We start from the raw sequence: 22,960 nt of genomic DNA, 5'->3' as shown, positions 1-22,960 counted from the left end.
TTGTATTTTTTTTTCTTTCCAGGTGACTTAAGGCCAAGCGATGGATGTCCATCGAGCGGCGGAGAAGGCAAAGGGCTGCCACCTTCTTCGCCAAAGCCATCCCAGAAGGCGCCCTGCCACTGCTGTCCTTATGGCTACCACATCGATTTGGACTTCGTTCGATACTGTGAATCTCTCGCCAAAGGGTCCACAGATTCACCAACCAAACAAATGCGCAGGGAACGACGTCGGCAACGCCAGTCCATGGAAGTGCTTTTGGGTCTCACAAGCCCTTCTGTATGGCATCTGGAGCAACAGTTGCCCAAGGTAGGTGCATGTTATCGTAGTTTTACGTAGAGGCACGACTGAACGCGTGCGATAAACCATTTGTACCAAAACGAACATTTTTGGCTCGTAGCGTGGTAATGTCAATTGTACTCAGTGTACAATCGCTGCAACGACGTATCTAGCGAACGCAGTTCGTCAAAAACAACTCATTCAAATATGAGTTTTCCAAGAATAACTCATGTGAATAAATGTTACAAATTACACTATGCTAATCAGAAATTATAAATTATATATGAACACGCTATAACTAAAAAGCATTATTGATTTGTCGGTCACGTTCATAATATCTGATTATTTTTTAAAATCTTCAAACCTCTTGTCATTGAGCCACTTCATTTAGAACAGTACCGTAGGCAACCAGTCCCATGTGAGTAGTTGCTCAGAGTTACCTCGGTATAGGGCAACCTTTATGCTCTATACAATGTTGCCTTAGGATTTGACTAGACATTACATCTTTTTCTGCAACAACTTCTCAAAATCAACCTGACTTTAAGAACCACACTGATATTCTGATTTTTTTTTTTTTAAAAAAACATCCTTTTTAGAATACCTTTCTAGAACATTCGAATTGTCTATTGTGTAGATATTGGTACAGAAGAGAGCGCCATGAAACTATTACAAATAACTATGGGCGTTAGTAGAGATTTTTAGGATGGGGTCAGGCAGAAAAATCATTTATCGACGTTTTGTATATGCGCTGATAAATCTTAGGATTCAGTATTTTCGCCTAGAAAATAGAGTGGGAATAGGTTACATAAATGAAGCATGTTGTTATATCTACAGAGCATTCCCTGACATTCGCTACGAGACTCGGCGGCAAGCGGCCCGGCATCAGGGCTTGTCTTTCCCGGTGAACAGGTCCGCGACAGTCGCTTATATTAAACCTCGTAAAAAAGTTTAGAGTAACAGAGTCAGTTCTGAACGAAAGTGGAAAGAAAAATGTGGAAATAAAGTATACAAAGACAATCCGCACACTATCCGTGAGTTAAAAGAGAGTATTGTACGAAAAATCAAGAGAATTACAGTAGACGAACTTGCACGTGTAAATGCCAATTTCCTTGGGAGATGCCAGGAATGTGTTGCAGCAGAGGGACATCATTTTCAACACCTTCTGTAGTCAAGGTTAGTACACAATATGAAAACTGTAGTTTTAATAGCCGACTCTGGCGACTGTCGCTGACCCGTTCACCGGGAAAGACAAGCGCTGATGCCGGGCACCTTGCCGCCGAGTCTCGTAGCGAATGTCAGGGAATGCTCTGTATAATTTACACCATCTTAACTTACTGCTTCCCCCCTTCTCTCTCTGTATGTGATTCAAGTGTGTATTTGTTACTTCCTCAGAAACACATTGCAAAATACGTTCCCGAGTCTATGATTCTGAGAAGCAATTTTTTTTCACTGAATATTTGCTTCCAGTTACATAATCAGCTACATTTCATTGGAATTTCCTACATATTGATAGACATACGGAATTCGAACATCCTAATCTTTTGGACAAATCTGTATTTCTTTCTATTCCGGTTATTCCATGTCGCTTTCCTACCTCGTATATTAATCGCGATTGTGCAACTTGTATATCAATGTCTGCATGACAATAACTAGAAGAGATTCAAATAAAATAGGGAGTTCAAACACCAGTCACGTCATATGCATATGAGCCCTTCAATTCTCCCTCAGCTGGCGCTGCAGTTTTTCTTCATTGCAGCACTGACATGCAATTAGTACTTGAATAAGTTGTAAAGACTTGTTCGCTGATGTTTTGCATGTGTGGCAAAGGGAAGAATTGACCACCACGTTAAAAACAGAAGACGAGATGTGATGAATAAGTAAATTACAACGCTTTGCCCGTTTCCCATGAGAAAAAAACTAATACAAAAAAGTTAAACAGTGAATATAAATATTCATATTTTGCGTGTGTTTAGTGTGCGTGCGATACAAATGGCCACTGTCAAAAGTTAATGTTGGTCCTTTTTGCATAGTAAGAAGTTATGCTGTTATATGCAGCTAGGGCAAAACTTGAGTTGCATATTTATTTATGTTTTATTTTCGACAGACATTTTATTTATACTTCCCCGCAATCAATGCATGTATAATTATTTATTTTGATTCATGTATAGGATTCGATACAGAATCCAGGAATAGCCAAGTTTCATGCGTTTTTTACATTAAAAAGAAGAGACAAATTGCACTAAACGTACAAACCAACTACATGTAATCAGAGGTGGTCATTTTCATTCAACCTCCCTCACGACTCGCCTTTCACCCTCACAAGTCTTAGGAGTCTGCCTTCATGAGGGTCACCTTCCAGAGGTTAACCATCTCTCCCTTTGTCATAAGAAGTTAACTGGGTTTTCAAATGTTCCTGTCCATCAAATGATCAGGTTCCCGTCAATCACCCCCACCTCTTCTCCTTATCAAATTGGAAAGTAGACGCATTTCCGAGAAACGCTCCAAACAAAGGAATCTGGTAAGGAAATACTCTATCGTTTCTGGAGACAAGTATCAAGTGTAAGGAATTCATACAGAAAGTTGAAAAGGTTCTTTCCTACAAGCGTGACAGCTCTTAAGTTGCTTCAAATGCATGCAGAGCTAAAACAAGATGCAAAAATGGCAGATTCGTGTGACTCCCCCTCCGGAGGGTGATCACCTCTTATATCACTCATGTAGTGAAGTTTGTCCTTACTTCATCTCTTTCAAGATTTGTTAATTGATCAGTAAGAATCAAGAATGATACTTCAAGAGTCCTAATTCCTTCTCTGCTATGTAGAAAACAGTGACCACCTCAAGATATTGCAATCCACGCATCTTGGAAACGGCATCTTGCAGCTGACGTGACTCTGGTTTACTTATTATTATTAGTATTACCTTGGGAAAGACTTCTACTTGACCCCCTACAGGAATGCAAATCCGACACAGCTGTTTTTCTTTTTTATATTTATTACATTTAATGTACTAATTGCATAGTTGTTTTATTTTGTTATTTACTTTTAAGCTCCTCGTTCAAGAAAAAAGCTTTGAAAGTAAGGAGAACATTTTGGTAATAAAGTTTACGTTTTGTAACCTCTTCCATCAAAACTCTTGTGTCAAAATCTTATTTTTGGAATTTTGAAAACCCGTGGATCCATTCAGAACTGGTTAAGTGGTGGGATATGAATGAAGCTCTTATCTGATTCATACATTTTACAATCAATTTTTCCATCTAACGCATTTGTTACCATCATTATTCTGGTGGAATCCTAATTAACTGGACTTTATTTCGGTTATCGACTATAATAATAATATTTATTTTTATTATTCCAATTTTAAATGAAGGATATAAATTTCCATGGGGCTCGACAGTTTCGATCTCCCCCTCCCGACGTCAATGGCAATGTGTTATCCCATGTCTTATCTAAAGTGCAAATATACATCCTTAGCTTGTATATTATAGGAGTGGGACTTCTAGTTCTTAGATATGTTTTACTTTTTTCGTGATAAAAACTTCGTTGTAGTCAATACATATCTTAATTAAGTTACGCAAATTGGCTTTTGTTACTTCTAAGTACGGTTCGGGCAAGAAGAGAAAAAAAACCCTTGAATTTATCGTCGAATTTTCAACCGTAAGCGAGCGGAAGAAGCGTAGACGATACAATCAGCTGCTTACCATGAAATCCTCTCCCTGCTTTCTTCAACACATCGTCATCAAGTGTTTTAATCATCACGAAGGGGAAAACAGCACACAACCAAAGCAGAGACGTAATGTATAACTTTGATTTTTGGGGGGAATGAAGCAAGATGGGGAAGCATATAGGCAACACGGGCGCACTCGGGCACAAGCGCAGAGAAAGCTAGAGAAAACAAGTGACTGTCCACTTTAATTCACGAGTTTTCCGAGGTTTTCTCGTCCTGGTAGAGCCGTAATTGTCTCCCTGATTTCGGTTCATAAATCCAAACGAGACCGAGAACAAAATAGAGCATATTCAACTCGAGACGAGACCGAGAACGAGACTTACCTCCTCACTCATTCACGAGACGAGAATGGACTGCCAAGTCTCGTCTCTTCTCGATATCATCCCATGAAATTAGGCGGCCGGACAGAATTGCGCTGGTGCCACGTGCCACATATGGGATAAACAAAGCGAGACAAAAGTCGCTTGTTCCCGCGCAGTGTGTGGCAACATCAACCGAATTTAGGTAAAAATGGCAAAGGAAAAAATGGCATTTCACAGTTTGCAATTAAAATTTAATATAATTTAATGTCTTTTAACATTCATTTGTATTTGAATGGAAACATTTTATTTGATGTTTGCAAAAATAATGCCCTTTATTTCTTTTAGCAGGAGTTACTGCCGCTATACAATCGCTTGCTAATGAAAGGTAACCTTTGTAAATAATTTGAAGCATGTGTGATTGATGAAACTTAAAGGGGGGGAGGTGCAGCATAGAATGGGTTTTCATATTGACTGGAAACAAGTTTACGCTTTGAGCGCACCTGCTGACCAGTCAGGCATGGTTGTAGTAGGACTTCAAGTCAGCCCTTATCTAACCCCCTCGCACTAAGAGGGACGAACTTGTTTACTTTTTTAAAATGAAAATTGTTAATCTGGGAAAGCTGGAGATAAGCTCTTCTTTCTACAACAGTCTGATCTGAAGAATGTTATAAGGTTGAGGAACAATTACCCCTATATGGGTTTCACTTGTCATTTGCTAATATGATCAAAGATACTCGTAGCCTGGCCCTAGATAGCAACAGGCGATTACAACAATGGCGTACAAATGGCCGTAACATTCTAGTAATAAACCTAGTGCTCTGTGATTATTTATGATGATGAATTTTCATATTAGTTAATAAGTAGAGGCACATATTTTTGGTAAATAAAAAAGCAAAATTTCGGTATAAAAACTGAGTCAATTTCGGGTTCAAAAGCGATAAATAAAATAACATATCGGTGTTATAGCGGTGAAAAATTGGATCAAAAGTGGTATATAAAAATACATTTTGGTTTTAAAAGTGTGAATATAATCCTAAATTTGATTTAAAAACTACACTTATTCCACAGAATTAACATTTCACTTCTAATAGCCCATTTATGTAGTTATCCGAGTATTAAGTTTATTTCTGTGTAAAGGAGTAAATTTTTGTTTCTCCAATATTAACAGCAGAATTAATCAATTTCCCGGGAATTGCATAACTCTCAGGATAATTCAGACCTCAGAAGGTGCCGCGTCGGTGAATAAACCCTAAATTTCGTGTTTAAGAGTTAATTTCGCTTTTTGCAGTTCATTTCGCATTATTTCGTGACAAAACATGGTCACAAAATGCATCTCACACCTTTCAAAAACATGAAAAATTAACACTAGAATGTGTTTTTTCAAATTTCGTTTTTTCGTCAAAAACGAAATATGCATGCCCCTATTAATAAGGAATATTATAGAGTTAGTGAACATCTAGATTGTAAATTATAGAAATTTTGTAACTATATTTTTTTATCTGAACTGTACTGAACCCTCCAAATACCAATGTATATGGTTTATATGGAGTAATGCAATTCAAATTCAAACATCCTACAGAGTAAAGACTGTAGGCTTTATTGTGGAAGCTAATCAGGTGCATCCAGCAAGAAAATGAAGCAGTGGTAGCGATCATTCTGCACGCTGAGGGAGGACAACTGCCAAAGAAGAAAATTTGCCATTTTCACTTTGGCCATTTTTTCCGTTGCCATTTTTACCGGACACCCATCAACCGGGCAGCGTTATCTAGTTCGAGCGTGAGACCGATCTCTCTCCGGGGCATACAATTGTCATCCCTGTCCTTTCGAGCAAATACTGTCAGTTTGTATCACATGGATTACAAATACCAACTCTACAACGAGATATTTCATTCCCTTAAACCTCCGAACACACGAGGTTGTGCTCCGATGTGACAACAGCACGAACTTCTGCCAGCCGCCTAATTTCATGGCCGTGCGTTTAGACTCAATAATTTTCCAGCATTTCTGTATAAACAGGGAACGATCCAGGAGACCTAAAAATAACATCTGCAAATTTCCTTTGGGTTCAACCATTCCTGTTGCAGATGACCTTTCGACTGTTTAACCCATATTTTAAATAATGAATTAAATATTAGAAATTATGTGCAAATTCAAGCGAATTGTATGCAGTATGCAAATTAGAACACATATGGAGCTTTTGTGGCATCTTGCGCCCATTATGCCAGGTCTCGGTGAGAAGAAATAGGAACATTCAGCCAGCTGTGTGATTACATTTTACTCTTGTATAAATAAATGGAGAAATTTTGTGTGCTGGTTACCGCTGAATGGAAAACACCTGGCTGTGAAGCACCTTAGATGGTGAACACCTGCAGCTTTTTTCTCACAATCATCACGCATATGCCTTGTGATGTAGACGTTACCCCTTTTGCGTGGCGGAGCTGTTTTTCCTGAGGTGAAGACATTGTTTTCAGTTGAGTTCCTGCAGAAAATAGCAAGACTGCAAGAATTACAACCTAACAAATGCGGGTTCAGGATGGCCAGTGTCCTTCGTTTCTTGCTTATATTTCGGTTGTTCAACTCAATATTTTCCCACGGTGAGAAAAATTCGAGCATTTGAAATAAAGATGTGACATGTTGCATGACAGTCTAACGAGTGGTTTTACTGCTACAGGAATAGAGAACTGAATCTGAAGAGAAATTACTTAAGGCTCATGTGATGTTTGAATTTCCAAAGATTATTTCATGAAACTTGTTGGTGTCGAGTTCCTTTTCAGTTTTAAAATATTATTGTAAAACCTTCATTGTGAAGTTGAATCACTATTTTTTTACTAGTTTTTTATGTGAGTTTGTAATCATGTCCATTTTGTCTACTGAAAGGCCAATTGTGACTGGACCAACAGTTTAAAATGGGATCCGAACCACTGCGTGCCTCCACTGGGTATCGAACTATATTATACTAACGATGTGTTCAAAACATATCTCCAGTTTTCATACATTGCATATACCTACATTTATATACTAGCAACATTATGAAGGTACAAATGAAAGTTTTCTCCTCCATTTGGCTGTAGATATCCTTGTTATACGCATAAATGATTTGCAAATATGCATTTTTATTAAAAATAATAAATCTGGAACAACTATCGGCGGATGCATTATCTTCTTCACAAGAATTACATCCTGGTCCCGGGTGCGAATCCCGCTCTGAACGTGGATGTTCATTGCGAGTGTCCCTTCATCAATTTCATCATGTCCTCATCTTAGCAGAAGATGGAGTAAGTAAAATAAATCAATCGATCAAGAATTACATTCTCATATTTTCTATATTTGTAACCAAGAAAGATAATTGCAATTCATCTACCTAATATATTTTTAAAAAAATCCTGTTCACAGAACCCATAGAATTTGTGTCAAAGTTAACTTCGTTTATAAGTCCTTTCTATGTTCAAATCGGGACTGGACGTACAGTTTAAACTGGGTTCCGAACTCCTGCAATGTGCAACCGCACGCAGGATCCATTGAATATAAATCCTTATCTGTGATATAAGGTTGCAGCATTAGCTACTCCGATACCGGGTAGCCCCATATAGAATGTTTATTTACTAATTAATTATCAATATTATACTGCCACAGAAGGTTTTGTATGTACAAATATTGCAGGAAATGTTCGTTATTGATTGATTATTTTACTTTCCTTTTCTGCCACTTTTGGCTAATCGCGAAAATGAGGATGAGTGATATGATGAAATTGATGAGACCCCTGATGTTGTAGCACGCTGTGCTAACCACTCCGCCTCTGAGGTTGGCTGTTTTCATTGTAGGGTATAAATTTTACAGCATTTTGGACGTACTGGCAAGACAGAAAATTTATCGTTAACTACAGCGCACCGCGCCCGCTCGGCAAACAGAAATCTTCGGTGCGCAAGAATTGGCAATAAATTTAAATATGAGACTTAAAATTGACGAAAAAACAAATTCATAATTAGTTTGACGGCAAAAGTCAGAACAAATGTTATTTTCATCTCTAGAAATACCAATAAATCATTAAATGTTGATTTTTCGTGTACAAGGTTCGTAATCTTGTTTTATTTATTATGTCAGAAATGAAGTTAAGGTCAAACAAACATCAAGTAATTAATCAAGCATTCATGCTATAAAACGATAAAAGGCAGCTATGTGAAAATGACATTTTAACACGTGTTATTAGATAACAAACAGATGGAGTCGAAGGGATTAGAACTTCCCCTTTAGCCCAGCTTTCCTAAGAAGAAAAGATAACCGGTCATTTCAACATAATTTCGATGAAGATTATGAGAATGCGAGGGTTCAGGTGCACAGGATTTCGAGGAAAACATTGTTTCATGCCATGAAGGTACTAACTTCAATACCACAGTGGATGCACAATGCACTGCGGTTCGTATCCTATTTAAACTGCAGGTCCGGGTCTCCCCGATAGCGTAGTGGTAACGCTGCCGCCTTGTAATCAAGTAGTCCTGGATTCGATACCCGGTGGAGGCACATACTAGTTCGGATCCCACTTTAAACTGTAGGTCTAGTCCCGATTAGCCTTTCTGTGCATAAAGTGGACTTTAACTCAACAAGAACTTGAGTACAAAGTGGATTTGAAACAACAGCTACTACGTTGAAGCGTTCAAATTTTGCTTACATTTGTAGTGTTCGGGTCAATATGACCAGAGTGACATATTTCTTATTTCTTTAAAGAAGTATGGCAACATTTGCTTTTCTTTTTAATTTTTGTTTCATGTTTTTATTAGTAATAACAATACATTAAAAGTTCATATAACGACTTCGGATCATATTGACCCAAACACACCACTAAGGGTATGTGGTGACAATAAAAAAATACTATATATATATATATATATATATATATATATATATATATATATATATATATATACAGGGTGTTGCAAAATACCTGTTACAACGCTTGGGAGGTGATTCGACAAGTAAAAACAAGGAAAAAATGCCATGTGAAAAAATGTCGAAATCGGCACCGTTTGCGAGTGACAGGCGTGCGAAAATCGCCTCACACCATGTGTAAAGCACAATAACTCAAGAAGGAAGAAAGATATCAATGTCGGATTAAAAGAATACAAAGAAAGTCGTGCCTGACGAATACAATGGTGCAGCAATTGAGGCCCAGTGTAAATTGCGCAAGGGGACTCTCAAAGAAAATGGGGAATCCCCTGATGGAAAATACAAGAAATTTACTACTATTTTCTACATAATGTTGAGATCGGAATGTAGGAAGTAAAAAATGACGACGTATGTCCACATGTCCCACTACTGCTGGGACACCGTCCCACACTCGGGAAATAGGAAATTCACTCGAAAATGACGCTATGCCGTCAAATTACGCTCAGATTGATTTCAGCTAATTGATACAGAAAGACCCACTAGAGGCGCTGTGAGCGTAGGTCAACTGTTACGTATTAGTGTTGGTGGATACTACGTAGAGAGTGTAGTCGACCGTTGTTTTTCCTGTCTTGTTCTGCGTCTCGCAGCGTAGAGTTTAGTCTGGCGTGTGTGTGTGGTTGAATTGCGCCAAGGAATATTGTACGTAGATTACGTATTCCCGTGTTCTTTCTCGGTTTGCAACAACTGCGTGGACACCTGTGTGACATTACGTGGGTGCTAATCACGGTAGTTCTGATCCGTCACTCGGAGGGAAAGTGCCCCTGTTGCTGGGCAGTTCTCGAACAGGACAATGGTGGAGTACTCTACCCACGAGCTTGCTGATATGCATCTCGTTTATGGAGAGGCAAACCGAAACAGCCGTGAAGCACGGCGTTCGTATCACGAACGTTTTCCCAATAGGCGGTTACCAACACATGCACTCTTTCAAAGACTTGATGCTCGACTGCGTGAAACTGGATCTCTACTACCCCGTTGGTGTGATTGTGGAAGACCCCGCACTGTGCGGACTGCAATTTGCAGACGAGTTGTTGGACGCGATACGAGACCGTCCTGACACCAGCACACGTGTCATTGCTCGTACTCAACAAACCCACCATAGCAATGTGTTCCGCGTTCTTCAGGAGGAGGGATTGCACCCATACAAATTGCATAAGGTGCACCACATACTGCCCACGGACTTTCCCCTACGCATGGATTTCTGCCAATGGTACGTGCAACAAACTCTTGCCATTCCAGATTTCCCAACAAGAGTTTTGTGGACCGATGAGGCAATATTCACCAGGGACGGCATGTTCAATAGCCACAACAGCCACGTCTTGGATATGGACAATCCGCATGCAATCATTGTGCGCCATCATCAACATAGGTTCGCAGTGAATGTGTGGTGTGGCGTAGTAGGTGACCACTTGATAGGCCCGTACATTTTGCCCTCTACTTTGTGTGGTGGAAATTATCGGGTGTTTCTACATGACGTATTACCTGAACTTTTGGAAAACGTGCCACTGGCAGGTAGACAACGTATTAGGTTTCACCACGACGGCGCCCCCGCACATTTCGACCGGGGAGCCAGAGTCTTACTCAACGATATTTTCGGCGATCGTTGGATTGGCAGGGGTGGACCTTTACCGTGTCCACCTCGTTCCCCCGACCTCACACCACTGGATTTCTTTGTGTGGGAACAAATGAAAAGGCTCGTGTATGAAACTCCTGTGGAAAGTGCTGAGGATCTCGTTGCTCGTGTTAGTGCCGCTGCTGGTACAATTGTTGACATGCCAGAGGTATTTGCGCGTACCAGACAATCAGTGCTTCGCCGATGCCATCTTTGTCTTGAAGTCAATGGCGGACATTTTCAACAACGTCTCTGAGTATACCGGTGTTTGTGATCCCCTATCAGCACCGCATAGTGTCCTTTAGTGAAAGGTGCGATTGAAGATGCTGGATATCGCTGTACTTCATACCGTTGATCTGCATGTGCGGAGGTTGTGCGCTTCTCAGTGGAATCCCTTCCAGATGTGCTGTGCCTGGAAATGTTACATGCCTTCGAGGATTACCCACTTTCTTTGGGGAGCTCTCTTGTAGTATATGTATATGTACAGCCTGACGACATTGTTTAACTTTTGTTTCTCGTACTGCAAAGTAGTGTGTCAACATTAAGGGATTGAAAACGTTTTTTTATGATTTTCCCGTATTTTTTTCCATTTGGGATGGTGTCCCAGCAGTAGTGAGACATGCGACAAATTGTTTTTTTTTCATCTTCGTACCGCAATGTGAACCGTGTACAACAGGAGATTTGCAGTTATTTTCCTATTTCCCGGGTGTGGGACGGTGTCCCAGCAGTAGTGGGACATGTGGACATACGTCGTCATTTTTTACTGACTACATTCCGATCTCAACATTATGTAGAAGATAGTAGTAAATTTCTTGTATTTTCCATCAGGGGATTCCCCACTGTCTTTGAGAGTCCCCTTGCGCAATTTACACTGGGCCTCAATTGATGCACCATTGTATTCGCCAGGTACGATTTTGTTTGTATTATTTTATTCCGACATTGATATCTTTCTTCCTTCTTGAGTTATTGTGTTTTAAACATGGTGTGAGGCGATTTTCGCACGCCTGTCACTCGAAAACGGTGCCGATTTCGACATTTTTTCACATGGCATTTTTTCCTTGTTTTTACTTGTCGAATCACCTCCCAAGCGTTGTAACAGGTATTTTGCAACACCCTGTATATATATATATATATATTCTTTTGAATATCCAAGCAACCCACAATAAACATAAAGTCACGGGAGTGCAGCTTTGTGCAAAATTTAATACAAGAATTATATACACATAAAATATAGTTTCGGGTCAATATGACCCGAACACAACAGCAGGGGGTTAAGCCCACTTTATGCACAGTAAGGCTAATGTGGACTGGCCCTAGAGTTTAAATTGGGATATGAATCGGGACTGGACCTACAGTTTAAAGTGGGATCCGAATCTCAGTGTGTCTCCACCATGTATCAACCCAGGACCCTTTGATTACAAGGCGATGAGGTTACAATTATGTCATCAGGGAGGCCCCAGCACCAGTTTTTCATTAGGTTTTTTTTTTTAACAAGTGTGCTTTTTCAGTCTTTAGTTCGAACACGAATCAGGGCGATCTTGTTGCTATCTATGCAATACTTTCATAGGTACCTGCAAGTAAAAACAGTTTTCTTGTGAATGGGTCTGTGCCCGCCTATACCCCCACTCCCCCCTCCGGCTACCCAGTCGACTTGTTCTACTGAAATCAGATAATTCCTTTACTGGATGCAAAGAAAAGAGCAGGAAAATAGCAATGGGCAATTTGCATCCAGTGCTCGAAGTGGGGAAAATCGGGAAGATGCCATCTTCCCCCTTCCTCCCCTCAAGCTGGGATAATTTGCAGAGGCATTCCCTCATCTGTTTCGTTGCCCTCAAGGTTCAAGGAAGCATTCCGTAGGGATTCCACTTCAAACCCTGTCTGCCTCACAATCTTTCATACTCCTTGTACTTGGAATTTGAAATGACAGGGTGATGCGCCGACGTCTGTATTACTAATGTCAGTGACAGGTGTCATGAACTTTGTAAACATACCTGAAGGCAAGGTCCATAGTCAAGGGATCTTGCCTGAGGGTAGGGAACAGGTTCTTCAAACTTCCTGAGAGGAGCACATAGGTTCTGTTCTCCTAACTTATACCTGAATCACTCAAGACTAGATTTCCTATTGGAATTTTCAGTTGGACTTGCACTAAAGTCCATTCTTTTCCACTACGAAGTGGATGTAAACAAAAGCACGTGTTCTAGAGAAAGCCAGTACAGCCCTATTAGTGGATTCTAGCAGTAGTCCCTCCGCAGACCTTTTGCACCCTGATAGTCGATTCAATACCGTGTGGTACTGGCTCAGCAGCTAGTTTTCGCCTAGCAAGCTAAGAAGATGCACGAACTATTTGAAGTACGTTGTAGGATGTTATTAACAATTATAAAAAATAAAGGGATTAAAAGAAAAGCATGGGCTAGAAATTGGATCGAAAGAAATCATGGTAATCAATGTGTACTCAACAAGCTTTTTAATGAACTCGGCTATTTATATTCAATATTCATATATGAGATTCACAGGATTCATTCATAAAAAATTCATTCAACTAAATATGTCAAACATTTAATGCACTGGCAATAATAAGTATTTTCGTTGTCGACTAATCACATTTGTTGTGTACAAATGTCGGTTGGGATAAACTCCTAAATATTAATGAACATGAATGCACATCATCTCTGTTACTTTTTCTTTCATTGAGCAGCGAACAAATACAACCAACACTCGGAAACCGCAGACAAAAAAACTTTCCCATGCCAAACTCTCAGATTATCTTCACATGACCAAACCTTTGCTCTGATTGGCAGTTCCACAGAATCTAGCATAGAAAGCCAGTTGCAATTAGGACACGGTTTAGTCGTCAAAACCAATCTAGCAGCCAGCCTGCCAGCCATCATTTCCAGTCAGATAGCCAGTCCATTGTCAACTAGGGCATTCCTACTGGAAATCCAGTTTCGTGTGATTCGGCTTTTATATTTAGTTCAGCGCTTGAGGTGGAAATTGTTAGGTTCACATATATGTGTGTGGGGGGATAGTGCAGCATTGATGTCTTACGCCTAAAATAGGGGTTTCTACTTGATGTGACGTATACAATACACGGAATAGGTAAAAACGTGTAAAATACTTTTTAAAAACTTGTAAAACACGCAAAAACTTGAAAATCCACAGATTTTTAGCCGTTTCAGAAAATTACAACGAGCGAACGGATTTATATGTAGTAAAAATGTGCTAAATAGGTAACTACATATTTAGTTATTTTCTCCAAAATATGGAGTTAAATATGGCCTTAAAATTGTAAAAAAAATACCTTTTCGGTAATAAAAGACACTATACGAAGTACATAAAATACAGTATGCTTACATTGACATTAATTGTAAAATAACACAAAATGTGTTTTCATTATCTGTTTCCAAAACAATGAATAACAAATTTTTGTTGCAAGTGTTCGAACGTGAATTTCTTTCTGTTGTATCTTAGGATATGGATTAATTTTGACTAAAACCACGTTCAATATTGCAAGAAGTAATGGGAGTATATTTCAAATTTGCCAGTTATTCGCAAGAAATTCACCCAACCCTTTTGGTCACACGGGGATATGTGGTTATTGCGCAAATATGGAGTATATGTTGAAAAATATTCTGAGATATGGAAATAATATGTAAACATAACTAAAATATGTGAAATATGAGCCAAAATCTAATATATGTACAAATGGAAAATAAAAACTTATTTTTGTTTCGAGTCTACATGCCATGATGTGCAACATATAAATCCGTTTCCTGATTATAACATGCACACAGTCCACAAATGCCATATTCTTCATTATTTGTTATTACATTTATGTATTATTTAACTTCCTGTCATAAAGGAAAACAGTTAACGAGACGTTTGGTGGTTGCATGAACACGAAATTCGATTTTCGTTTCTGTTGAGTCGATGGCTGATTGATAAAGGTATATTTATTATTTTTTCCTGGAGTTTCGGAATATGCTCATGGTCACTTTCAATCTACATTGTGCAAATTTCCCATTTTGAAAATCTATTTTTTTCTCTTGTCCAAAACAGGTTTTCCAAGAGCAGGCAGTGACCTCGAATCCTGACCCTTCTAAAACAAGTGCCATTGCCCGAGATGCTCTTCACAAGGCTGTGCAGGATTTCGAGGAAACTCTGGAACGCTCTCACAAGAAAAGGGATGGAGCCCTGCACTCGGATTCTTTGACGCCCCACAACGAAAGTCTAAATTCTACATCAAAAACTGGTAAGTTTTTCACTCCAAAATTTATCTTTGCCTTACCTTATTCTACTTTTTCCTGATAGTTCTTTTTTTTCTTTCTTTCAAAAATAGAGTTTAGTTTAATAGTTTTGGTTCGTGGTCCTTTCTGTTTTAAACTATCACATTTGTTGGATGAGATTTTTTTTAAAATCCTTGTTTACGGTACCTTAACTGTTACAACAGAAATGAAAATTGCCGAACTCCGTGGCAGAGTGGTTAGCACAGCGCGCTAGGACGCCAGGGGTCCAGCGTTCGAATTCCGGTCTGCGTATGGGGTGTTCTTTGTGAGTCCCCCCTTATCAATTCCATCATATCTTCGCGATGAGAAGTGTGAGTGTCAGAGAAGCGAAGTAAAATAAACACAAATCATTCAATCAATCAAACAGAAATGGAAGAAAGGTCAAATAAATCAGAGGACATAGGAATTGTAGCTTGCCTGGCGACGTGATTCGAATAAGTGTTTTTGGGTTACCGGCCAGGTTAAATCGGCGTTAGCGCTATAACTGGACAAGTTTAAAAACAAGACGCTGCAAATAGCTGTTGCGCAGCTCACACCACATTTCCCCACTCCATTCTCAGCAGCGACGTTGGTTCGCAGTGTTGCAGCCTGGAGGGAGGGGAATGGTCTGAGGATTTTCAACGAAATTTGTATTAGCTTTTTCCTGGGCAGTTTTCTACCTGTCGGAGTACAGAACTTCAGCTCACCTTTCGCCAACGACTCTTTTCCTTCTTTTAAAACTTGAACTCCCCGATGGCGCAGTGGTAGCGTCGTCGCCTTGTAATTTAAGGATCCCGGGTACGATTCCCGGTGGAGGCACATAGTGGTTCGGATCCCACTTTAAACTGTACGTCCAGTCCCGATTAGCCTTACTGTGCATAAAGTGGACTTATAAAAACAAATCAATTCAACCCAATTCTTTTAAAACTTGAGAAACAATCCATTTAGATACTCCCGTGGCGGCGCTTGTGGACTCGACAACATTATACTTAAGTTTATGTAACTACTTCTGATTTCGCAAATATGTTGCAACATTGTAAACAATTTCTCTGACCTGTTCTCTAAGGGGCTTTCCAGAGCAGATTGTGGATTTCGTTGGACCCGGCATGATTTGATTTTTGCATTTCAAAAATATGCAGCCAAGAGTAAAGAGCAAGAACATTTCAGTGCTTTAAAAAAAGAACACAGCAAGCGTGTTATCAGATTGCCTTCTCGTAGTGATTGTTGTACAATAAACAAAATAACCCCTACCCCACTCGGCTTTTTTTTAAAACACCAGGCCACTGCTCGATGTCGCATTCAGAAAATGAAGTCATTCGCCCAGTAGTTTCTCTTCGTTATAAACGTCAACGTGCGTGCGTAATACTACAGTTTACGAACCGCGCACCGCACGCATTTTCAAAGACCGGATTAAATCAAGTGAACCACTCATAAACTGATATGAGCCGGCACCGACAATCTACACATTAAAAATAGTTTGTCATATTTGTTTTAGCTTAACTCCACTCGTAGTCTCAAGGCCAGACCAGTATGTAGAAGAGCGGTGGGAAGGATGACGTAATAGGAAGTGCTCCGCAGTGATCTGCACATATCGGGACTTAACTTGTCAAGCTATAACACCAATTTAACCTGGCTGCGAACCCGAGAACATTTGTTCAAATCAGAGGACAGCAAACGTTTGATCGGCCTTTGTTGGTTTGGAGATTATGGTCACAAGCTTTTTAATCCTGGGTATTAGGTTCGAATCCGGGGCAAGACGTAATATATTTTTATTTCAGTGTTTACTTTGTCACCCACTTAATAATCTTAAGCCATAAAACAATAACAAAATAACTGTAATAAATACAAATATGAATAATTATAAAGCCCTATCCTTCAATCATCTTAGCACCAAAGACGCTTTTCGCCACTGTGTATTTATAAAAAGATGGTAATGATGTTTTTAAAGGCGTAAAAGAAAATGGAAACTTTGTTTACTAACAGTGATAACGTTGCCATGTAGATTTCTTTGTTAACAGTTATCACTGCTCTTTGAAATCTTATCGACGCCATTAAGCACCTGATTCTATCAGCACGTTGTGTAAGAATTCTAGATTACCTGGGTAAAATGTCCCGTGTAATTACATCGGTTATGCAAGGAAGATATAGGGGTTGTTAGAGTTAGTGTATTCTTAATTCTTCCGGTATTGGTTTCATGTTACTTGACATTATTGCTCGGGTGAACATCCGCTGTGATCAATATTGATATGAAGTGTGTCCTAGAGTGATCAACTGCTGTTGGCCCTTGTAGAAGTAGCAGATATGGGTAGTCACTTAGAAGGAGGTATGTTGTATTAATTTCTGCTTGTTACGGTCGTTTGTGTTTGAAATTGGTGCTTGATTTAGTCACTTAAATGAGAATTAACCACAACGTTGGCCAAATACTTGCTTTGCCACACTGTTTAAGGCTGAACTAGTCTGGTATTGGAATCGAGAGGAATGTTGGAATTTGATATCTGGCTAGATGAGTCTGATAGACGAGACAATAATAATTTAGAATCACTAGTGCGCACCCAGGAGACGAACGCACAAAATGTATCTTCGTAGAATGATATTAAGAGGTTCTTTCATACCTTACAAAGTCTCCTTTCATGTTGCTGGTGCTGGATTGTAAAGTTAAATAATTATTGTGTACGTTTTTTTTCCTTAATTTTTCGTGGTTTGTACTACGAATTGAGTCATTGTGTATTGAAAATAATTTGGTTTAAAATTTTTAAGACTGAAGATGCTAATTAATGTAATTGAAAGACTTAACGACTCTCTCATGGTATGAAGAATGTACTATTTTGTTATATATGTTTATGGAGCTTAATTTTAATTGAAGGTTTATAGTTAGTTTTAGTCGCCAATAGCAGACGAGCGCCCAACCCCTTTGATTAGACAGTGAATGATGGCCGCCGAATAATCGATCAACTTGTGAAACATGAATGAACAAACGTAGTGGACACGACACATCCATGCCTTACCCAATATTTATAGCGCTAACCACTCAGCCACTGAGGCCGAAACCTAGGGAATACGTCTTTACTATTTATAGCGATGGACGAATTCTAATCTCACGCGGATAATGAAGATTCGGATACCGAATCCAGGTTCAAGAGGTTCGGATACTCAATCTAGGATTCGGAGAATTCGAATTCGAACGCCCATCCCTATTCATGCACGTGGATGAGAGGTCATATGTCGGCCTTCTTGCCGGATTGGTCTCATAGTTCAAACCCTGATCAGGCATAGGTTTGTCATTATGTTTGTCCAATTAGCAATTTATGCAGTTCATCTTCCATCCTGCTAGGAGTCCCGGATTCAAATCCCGACCTGGACATGGATGTTCTTTGTGAGTGTCCTTTCATCAATTTCATCAATCATCTTTTAGCCATAAGTGGTAGAAAAATGATGTAAAATAACCAAATTCTATTAATCATCTTCCATTTTCATCGTTGCGATTACATCAAGAGGTAGAAAATTATGTAAAATAAACGAAATTAGAGATAAATCGAGGTGGACGGGACCCAGATTATCTGAAATTACAAAAACTCGGACTATAAGAAATAAGCTGTGGAAAATTGGAAGAGGCGAAAGAAAAACAACATAACAAAAACTACAGCATGTGAAAAATGGGATATACTGTATTATTGTGAATATTGTACTTACATTACTCAGTACAGTAGTAATAATGATGTTAGGAAAGATAGTTAAACAATATTGAATTGACACTTGAAAGCAATGGTCAAGTGTCTTCTGCTTCAGGATGTTGCATTGATTCCATTCACATACTCAGTTATCTGAGAACTTATCAGAAGAAAATTCAATTTTTTTGCCTCCGATTGTACAGACCATCCGATTATCAAGACTCGACTATATGTACTTGCTCCAGTTCTGTGAATTTGAAGTTTCTACTTTGAACTGGAACGCATATACATTTGTAAAACAACTCCTTTCATTTAGACTTTAGATTATGAAAGAACGCATAATAATATTATATAAAGAACGTGCTGAATATTCAGATGTTCTGAATAACAATAAAAAGGCAGTAAAAAGCTAATGAGGTAAACATGAGAATAGGATACGATGCTTCAGCGATTAACAAATTAGCTCTTCATTTTTTTCAAGGCATTTTCTCAATGCCAAGGACATTGAGAGCACATTAATGGCTCGTTTCAGCATTAATATTTTGATCGCCCTAAATTAAATCAATAACCGACCCAGTATGAATTCTGACAACCACTTTTCGAAGTGATCTTTACGTGAATGCATTAATACACTTCTGTTCATTCATTTATCCAGAATTTTTAATAATCAAGGTTCAGATATACATTTCTAGGGGAGGGGATACTGAATGTAAATTTAGTGTAAAAATAACCACAAATTATGCTTTTGTGAATAACTAAAGCGACGAAAAATTTAGGAGATGCTATTAGGGGCTGTTGATGGTATATGGATGATAAATCAATGCTTCTCTGCTATCATGTTGCTTTTCATACTGATGTTTAGAACAATGACTTCGAGTAAATTTTATTTGCTTTGATTTTTATTATTTAGCGTCGCTTTTATGCCACTTTTGGCTAATTGCGACGATGAGGAGTGATGATATGATGGAATTCAGGAAGGGACACTATGAAGGAACATCTTTGGCTAGGCCGGGATTCGAACCCTGAATCCCTGGTGTCGTACCGGAGAAAATATTGTATCGGGGTAACTACTACATTAATTTTATTATTTGATCAATATTTTTACTTTTATTGTATGCGTTCAAATGAGTTGGCTTCCATTGTCTAGTTTCTAGCGGAGCAGAGAACTTGAATTCAAATCCACCAGGAGGCATTAAACTCTGTTCCGGGAATCTGTGGAGCAAGGCCACGCATAATGGTAGAGAAGGGGAGAAAGAGAGTGGACGGAGCGAAGCAGTACGCGCTGCTGCTATCAGCTTGTAGCTGCAGCCGCATTTTCCTCTTCATGCACGCACTTTCCTTCTCACGCGTTCATTTGTCGAGCCCTCTTGAGTCACTACTTGCGCAGAGACATGTTTTCGTTCGCTTGCTCCAAAGATTCCTGAGATATAGTATACGTCATTAATCATTCATTTTGATAATCATGGTTAGACAACGGTAGAGGCCTCCCATCAGCCCCTCCCTTTGGTGTGTCCTTGTATAGGTGGGTTTCATGTGACGTCAGAATTCGCACCGCCGCCATGTTTACGGCCGAGTTGTTTGCCGTCTGCAAGGAAATACCCATCACGTAGGAGAATGGGATCCATTCTCTTTGCACATAGCGTTCGTTACACCTGCGCCAACTGTACGTTTGTTGTTAGTACTGTGTAAAATTTCGGTAACATTGCATACAATTAATGACAATGTTGTGCCATCTGGCGGTAATTTTTCTTGTTCAAGTTCTTTGCACAGTCGACACAAAAATATATGGAGAACAGGCGAAGTTTTGCGGTGTAGATCCATATGAACTGGACGATAACGAAATGAAAAAGGGCCTAAACCTTTGGCCAACTCTAGTTCACCCAGCTACCTGGAATCAATTCGTTTTCGTATTTATTAGTGGCTCGGATTCGGCTTGAAATATTTACATCCAGTACAGATTTGCTAATATTTTCAAGGCTTTGTCATTATCGTCTCTTGTTTCCTTTTAAGGTTTGTTCAAGCGCTGTAACTTAAAATGTTGAGTTGCTCAAAAACAGTAATGTCACTCCTTGCTTTAACAACTTTGGATATGCTGGCCTCCATGGCGGAGTGGTTAACACAGTGCGCTACGATGCCAGGTGTCCCGGGTTCGAATCCCGGCCTGGGCATGAGTTTTCTTTGTTAGTTTCCCTTAATCAATTTCATCATATCATCACCCTTGTCTTCATGATTAGCCAAAACTGGCAGAAAAGCGAAGCCAAATAAATTTGGGATACTTTGATGTATCATTAATATGTTTTAATCAAGCAGTGCTTTTTTCTCTGACAGTACACAAAGCCTACTACCGGCACATTTTCTCATGGATCGGTTAAATATAAATAATCAAGTACAAACGTAAAATTATCAATATGAATTTAACGTTGAATGTTATCATATTTATCGGAAGTATCAACAGCTTTCTAACAAACAAAAACGAAGAAACACTACTTGAAGAAACACTACTTGCAACACACCAGCTTGATCCATTTGTACTAAAAGTCACAGAGAAAGGTGATATATGAACTTACCTGAGAGGAAATGTTCACTCCACAGTCTGTAATGTTTGCTTTGTTCATTTATGTTGGCACAATTTATTCTCGCCAATCTTCAGATCAACAATTATCGAGTTCCTTGACGTGAAGCGCACTTTCTGTTCTTTCTCGGAAAATTGGAGGATAAACGTTTCTGTTAAAACAATCTAATACTGCCCAATGTACCATCGGACACAAGGGTCAAATCTCCCGCCCGCCCGCTTGAATTCCGTCATGTTGACAAGAACAGGCTTCAATCATGGCTGCTCGATCCCACAATGCAACAGTTTGTGACATAGATGAAACACCTATAGAACAATTAATTTCCTTCCAAAGTGCCTCCTCGATGAAGCAGGGGTAACGTTGTCACCTTGTGATCAAGGGATACCGGGTTCAATACCCGGCGGAGGCGCGTAGTGGTTCGGATCCCACTTTCTAAAGTCCCGATTAGCCTATCTGTGCCTTATATAGACTTATAACCCAAAAATTCGGGGCTCCCCGATGGCGCAGTGGTTCGGATACCACTTTAAACTGTAGGTTCAGTACCGATTAGTTTTACTGTGCATAAAGTGGACTTAAAACACCAACTCAACTCAAAAACTCATTTCCTTCTAATATTTGAGTACGTTCGTGGCAACCGTTTTTACTTTCAAGTCGTTCACACCTTTAAAAACATTCAGTGCAATCCATCGATCAAATCTTTTATTAGTAAGATCTTAAAGAGTTCAATCAAATGTAAAATCCTCCTCTTCCTGGAAACCAGAAGGGTTGAACAGGTCTCGACTCTTGAGCACAAGATCCGGTTCACCTACCACCCTCACACGACCAGGGAAAAAAGGAACTCGGCGTTACAAGTTCAATCATCAAATCATACACTTCCGTGAGTCAGGACTGTCTCAGGTGTTTTATCCTTGCAGTCTCCCTCAACCCTCCCCACCTTTCTGCTTGAGTAACTTGCACGTGCTTGGAGCTACCGTGCTACCAATTCACAAAGAATATAAAGCGGATTGGCACATCCTTCCGAATCACGTGGTACGTTTACACGAAAACTCGTTTTTTCCCCTGGTATTGCCCGGCTGCTCGGTCGCTCATGCACGCAATTCATTCGAAGACGTTCGTTGCTTGACAGCGTCTTTCGGTGCAGCAAACCTTGTTCGCAGTTATACACGTAGAGCGTCGTGGCGAGTTGGATCGCACTGTCGCAGTGGCGAAAACATTGCAATAAGACATTGTGGTGCTTTGTTGGTGTGGTGTAATTGACCTCAGGCATTTCTAAGGTAACTGTTTCACGCATTTCTCCTACAGATGGCACCCCAAATGCACTCCGGCGTACGGACTCCACATCGTCTGTATCGAGCATGTCCACTGTGTCTAGTCTTGTAGTAACTGTGCACCCAAGCATACATCACATTACGGATATTGCCATTGGACAAGATTCGGACGTTGCAAGTATCGGAAGTGCGGCTTCTGGACTGAGCACTGGAACATTACAGGTAAGGTTCTGTTGTTTATCAATTACATTGTGCTTTGTTTTATTTATCAGATACAGATACATTCGCGATAAATCAGTGCACTTAATATCCGTTGTTGTTATTGGAAACAATAATTACAG

General features: G+C 39.6%; 1 protein-coding gene across 1 annotated transcript in view; it reads left to right on the top strand.

The window, feature by feature from the left end:
* Positions 1-22,960, top strand: part of Kank (KN motif and ankyrin repeat domain-containing protein 2 kank) — a 207,442-nt gene that overhangs the window by 117,034 nt on the left and 67,448 nt on the right. The window contains exons 3-5 of the mRNA XM_083117142.1: positions 23-306; positions 14,905-15,097; positions 22,654-22,841. Of these exons, the coding sequence (XP_082973268.1) occupies positions 23-306; positions 14,905-15,097; positions 22,654-22,841 (665 nt within the window). The remainder of the gene's footprint in view (positions 1-22; positions 307-14,904; positions 15,098-22,653; positions 22,842-22,960) is intronic.

The sequence above is a fragment of the Lepisma saccharinum genome, chromosome 2, assembly GCF_977018435.1.
Source record: "Lepisma saccharinum chromosome 2, izLepSacc3.1, whole genome shotgun sequence".
NCBI lineage: Eukaryota > Metazoa > Arthropoda > Insecta > Zygentoma > Lepismatidae > Lepisma > Lepisma saccharinum.
Note: the sequence above shows the minus strand (reverse complement) of the source record. Positions and strands in the feature narration are given on the sequence as shown.